The 5,978-nt window shown below is 36.5% G+C and overlaps 1 protein-coding gene across 1 annotated transcript; it reads right to left on the reverse strand.

Moving 5' to 3' along the window:
• Positions 1 to 885: 885 nt before the first annotated feature.
• On the reverse strand, positions 886 to 3,411 carry LOC127872905 (forkhead box protein A2-like). Its single transcript, XM_052416419.1, has one exon. It carries the CDS (start codon positions 3,138 to 3,140, stop codon positions 1,797 to 1,799), a length of 1,344 nt encoding a protein of 447 aa, XP_052272379.1. The 5' UTR covers positions 3,141 to 3,411; the 3' UTR covers positions 886 to 1,796.
• Positions 3,412 to 5,978: the final 2,567 nt, after the last annotated feature.

Consider the following 5,978-nt stretch of genomic DNA (forward strand, 5'->3'; position numbering starts at 1 on the left):
TGTCAGGTGCCTGTTGTTTGCCGGAATATGTTTCTTCATAACATTGCCAGTACAGAATACATAAAGCCTCAATGTTCGCGCAGGCAACCTAAATTATGTTTGGGTTCAAGCAGTAAATCTATAAGCAGTACAAGATGGGAAAATGTGCATACTAAATTCAGCCACAATCAACTGTCTTGTTATTTAATCTCAAACTCATGATGATGAAGATAAAAACATTGATAACATAGTCAAGATTAAAATATAATGTAAAGATTATATTGAATACGTTGTTACGAATACATCATGGATTCTCATATATAAAATTGACATTTCATTTCTCATATGTTAAATCTGCTATTTTATTTTATAAGTTCGTTTACTGGTATGTTATAATATCACTCTTAATGTGTTAAATGCATTATGATGAACAGAAATGCCATCCACATAGGCATTAATTGTACAATGAAATGATTCAAACATCACATAATATAAAATATATTAATGAACTGCATTAATTAATTAATTAATTAATTAATTATTTTGAAAATGCATTTTCATTTTATCTGCAACGCATGTAACTATTAATCTATACATGTAATAAAATTTAAGAACATACCTAGGTTCATCTGTTGTTGGTTTTTTTCGTATTTGCTAAACCGTGTGTGTACAGTTTTTTTGTAGGAAGAATTTTGTTCACACTCAGTCAAATAGTTTTAGCGCGTGTATTAAAATTTGTGATTTTTATATCAACAATATCGTTGTATAATATAATAAGATAACAATAATAATAGTACAATTAAGTATGTCGGCTTACTTTATTATCTTTTTGTAAAACTAGTTTTCCAGACAGAAATCTGTCTTAAATATTACCGTAATACATATCTAAACCACGACAACACAAGCTTCTATATTGATAAAGTTTTAATATCTATGGACCGAAAATAATTATTAACAACTGACAACAATACATGCACAAATAACAATTCTTATATCGAAACAGGGTTTTCATTTAATGTCTATATAAGCGGCCTCACAATTTCTGCCAGGCAAAACGTAGAAATGAGTGAATGGTGTCAGCAAATAGAATGATCATTAAATATTTACATTTTAATAAAATGAAATACAATTAATATGTGGCTCACCTTCACAATGAACAAAAAGATTGATTATCAACGCGAACTATGATTTATCTGTTGAGGAAATAAAAGATTGAGCAAAACGACTACGCTATAAATAAATTAACATATAAAACCGCGAATAAGTGGAATCGAGTAAACATGTACACGGACAAAATGAAATGAACTTGTTCTCAAAATTGACAACTGAGTGTCATTGAAATCGGCCAATAAAAGCAAGACATAAATCTTGGGCTTGTTTCATAGAGTAACGTCCCTCATAGAGAATTTCTCTAATTGTTGTTGAGGTTTCCGTCTTAATAAGGGCGAGAATAAGTTTTGAGATGAAATATGAATACACGCTATTTGATATCTCTCATTTAATTAGTACTTGGTTATAGAATTTAATCACCCGCTATGAACCATAGAGAGAAATAATATTATGTCGGTTCGATTTCGCTCCTCAAAAAGAGCGACTGAAAACACCACGCTGTTCATAAGCGCACAGATCTCGTTAAAATATCATTTTAACACTAAAGCAATCGCAACACAAATTTTCAAAGCTAAACAATCTCATTTCTACACAAAATATGAACGACCACGTACAAAAATCTGTGAACGTTTGTTCCCCTTCATCAATGCTTAAAATCTTTGGTATAAAGCTACAACAACGACAACCAAAACGTCATTCACGTGCACTCACAAACTGGCCGTACTATGCGGTGTATAAGTCTTGTAATACCCGCCATCCGATGTCATTGGTGGTAAACCATCGACTTTGGGTGGAATGTTCATGTGGTGCATGTTATTATACGCCGGATACATTCCCTGCATTTCATAGAGTTTCAAGTCCATTTTTGAGTGTTCCGTGATTAAATTGTTTATTGAAAACGGGTGGTTGAATGAGTAAGTTGCATTGACGCCCGGGTATCCGTGAGCTGCCGACATGACGTCATGGTGCTGGTGTAGATGTCGCATATCTGGGCCCGGCGTCGAACCGGAAGTGGGCGTGCCGACCGGCGCTGGTTCCGACTTCAATGTAAGAGGTTCCAGTTGGTTGGACATGTGATGAGGTGCTTGGTTCTGTTGCTGAGATTGCTGCTGCTGATGTTGGTGGTGCTGCTGCGCAGACTGCTGCTGATGATTTGTTTGCGATTCCGTCGGCGACGTCTCTGTTTCTGACTCACAATCGGACTGGCAGCCGGTTTCGTCCTGATCGTCGTCGTCTGAGCCAGTGCCGCCCTCGCCGGGGGACTTCCGGATCTTCTCTTTCTTGATGCATTTGAAACGCTTTTGTCGCCGTAGGTAGCAGCCGTTCTCAAACATGTTCCCGGAGTCTGGGTGTAATGTCCAGTAACTGCCCTTCCCGGGCCTGTCGGGCGTCCGCGGCACTTTCACGAAACAGTCATTAAACGATAAACTGTGGCGGATCGAGTTCTGCCAGCGTTGTTGATTCTGACGGTAAAACGGAAACAAGTCCATAATAAACTGGTACACCTCGCTCAACGTGCACATTTTGTTCGGAGATTGCTGAATTGCCATGGTGATGAGTGAAATGTACGAATATGGCGGCTTGGCGTGCGTGTAGCTCCGTCGGTAGGTCTTCTCCCTTGCCCGGTTAATGGCCTGGGCCCGGTTAATATCCATGCGCATTGGGGACATAGCCTCCGACATGCCGTTCATTCCGGGAACCGGGCTGGTCATCCCGTTCATGTGACCGTTGGTGTTCATAGTATTCATGCCGCCATACATCCCACCGGCCATGCCTACGCCGGGGCCCATGCCGTACCCGTGTGGCGCGCCCATCCCTGTGAGCGCCTGCGAGGAGTAGCTCATGTTGTTCATGCCCATGGATCCGATCGAGCCCATGCCACCCATAGATCCCATAGACATGGAGTTCATGCTCGCCATCGAGGACATGGATGACATTGGGTAGCCACTCGAATCGTACGCCGTCTTGACAGGGTCGTATGACGACTTGGACAGCATCGTGAGGTAGTCCCCTGCCGGCGGATAGCCGGCGTCCGCCTGTTTCTCGTACATGGAGGCCGTCGGATCAATTTTGAACGCACTCAAGTGTTATCCGCACAGGTAAGCAACAACTGTCCTCACACACTAGACAACTGACTGACGAAGCTGGATTTATTTCGCGTTCCGCGGATCACTCCGTACTTTCTGATTTTAAATTATAAAATTGTTTAACAATCAAACTTTCTCCGAGATATGTTAAATACACATTTACACAAATGATTGTCCCGATGAAGTTTGACTAGTACGTTGAAACTAAAGTTTCTGGGTAAATATAGCTAGAGATAGCAATGAAACAGGTAGACAGGATACGAGATTACAAATGACACGCCCCCTAATACGGATGTACGGCGCTGTGATTGTCGAGAGTGGATTAAGCTCCACCTTTTATTTACGCCCGTCCAATACCAAATATGGTTTGAGCGTTTATTTCTCCATTCGCTTTTCGCGTATTTTATGTGGTTCGTGTCTGTAAAAACAGACAATTCTGTGCAAATATTTACAGCCGCATGTTCATGAAGACTTTGAACCAATCGCTGTAGAGAACGGTCTTTCTATAAAAAAAATAGGCCATAATATACAGATATATTACATTTTTCCATTAATATTTCGTATAGTTTTATTCACATAAAAATAATAAACTTAGTACACAGTACATAAATATTGAAACACAAAATCCAATGTCAAAAAAATGTACTAACAAATAATTAAACAACTAATTATCAAATGACTAGAGTATTATTTAGATATGAAACGCGTTCTAGATTTCTTATTGACAGCAATCAACGAATGAATGTGTACGTGCAAAAACATATCAATACATTATTCCACAATATAAATTGAAATTTTATTAATTTAATCAGGGTAACACATAGATAACATAACAATTCAATACGCGGTTTTCCTTATTTTGGTTAAGATATGCAAACTAAACTGAAAGAAGACGCGTTTTGAATTATTTACTGAAATAGTCTAACATTATCTGTTACTGGCAGTTGTGATTGTTCTTAATATTTTCACCGCCAGATCAACGTTTTCGTAACAAATGTAGATTGATTTATTTCACGTCGATGCGGTTACTAGAGAAAAATCGCCAGCACAATTGATGAACAAGATGAATCGGACAAACGTGTTCGGATCGTATTTCACATATCAGCCTTTTATAACGGTACCTGCTCTCGATTGGCGTGCTTATGGGACAACAAAACACTTATCTGTCATCGGTGCCTAGAAAACGAGAGAACCCATTAAATCAGCCATTCGTAGACAATAAAGCTGAAAGAAAAAACCATTCGTACCTCGCTTTACTCGCTTCCTACACGGTCTTTGAACGTGTTAATCTGTCCTATTTCTTTTTTGTCTGCTACAAAATCATCTCGTCTCGAATTATTTAAAATGGATCCGCGCTCAATACATGGGGAAAATGCCTCATTTTTACGTTAAACGTGTTAGTTGTTCAAAACAAACGGATGCGAAAAGCGACCGGCGTGGGTTTATTGAGTATATCTGGTGACAGACGTGGGTACTTTTTCTGTTTTGAGATGAATAGATGACGCATCTATTATAGAGGAAAATGAGGAAAGAAACACGTTGAAAAACGATGCACGAATTCTGATAAAAAAAGGACAATTACCGGTTTATCGTGCCGGGGCCATATACGGACAGTTACCGGTTTATCGTGCCGGTGCCATATACTAAGTATAATATGTATCCTAAAATCGCATATTATTATTTTAGAAAAACATAATTGTCTCTTTTGCACGTTAAATTTTTGTTGAGAGCTGTTTGCAAATATAGCTTGTTAGTGCATTGGCTTACGATATAATTATACTGCTGTTGTCTTATTGTAATACCACTCATTATTATTACACTATCTATACAAAACATGTTAAATGTTAAATGTATAAAATAGAAAAAATTAAATACTGACTTCCGCGTGAACGTGTTATAAGAATTACAAATTGTGGACAAATAAGAATGTTTGAAATGTGAATACTATCTGACATTTATCAAAATTAAAGACTTCATCTCAACACACGACCATATTTGAATAATTCCGCGTGTAAATATTGTAGAATGCTCGTCAACGTTAACTCCATTGCTTTATTGTTATCTAAGCCGATGATAAATTAATAAATCATGTAAAAATACTGCAAATAAACAAATATTTGAATGCAGAGACATAAACATTAGGGTAGACAAACATATTTGACGTTCTGTAAATAATTACTTAAATAGGTTTATCATCTCTATAGTGTTTTAGTGTTAGAGCAAGTTCATTACACGGTAGTTTAGATTGAAATTAAACAAATCTCTTTGGGGATTTGATTTATTGCGAAACAAAATGACACCAGAGAAATGGGCGTGTGTCTAAGCATTTTAACCCCGTGGACATTTCTGTACTTGCTGATTTGTTTTGTCTAGGGCAAGTTTAATATTAGGTTTATAACACTATTATTATTATTATTATTATTATTATTATTATTATTATTATTATTATTATAATTATTATTATTTAATTATTATTATTATTATTATTATTATTATTATTTAATTATTATTATTATTATTATTATTATTATTATTATTATTATTATTATTATTATTATTATTATTATTATTATAATAAGTGCAAAAATAAAGAATTACGTGGAAAGACATTTGATAACAATTTCCAGAACTTAATATGTGTTTGTTGATGCTGATTTTGGTGATGTGGCTGCTGCTGCTGACGCTCCTGATGCTTGTGATTATGGTCGTTTTTGAATTGAAGAAGCAAAAGATATAAAGAAGGAAATGAAGATAGGAATTATGGGAAAGATGACTGAACGTCGAAGAAAAACTAATATATGT

This window comes from Dreissena polymorpha, chromosome 3, assembly GCF_020536995.1.
Source record: "Dreissena polymorpha isolate Duluth1 chromosome 3, UMN_Dpol_1.0, whole genome shotgun sequence".
Taxonomy (NCBI): domain Eukaryota; kingdom Metazoa; phylum Mollusca; class Bivalvia; order Myida; family Dreissenidae; genus Dreissena; species Dreissena polymorpha.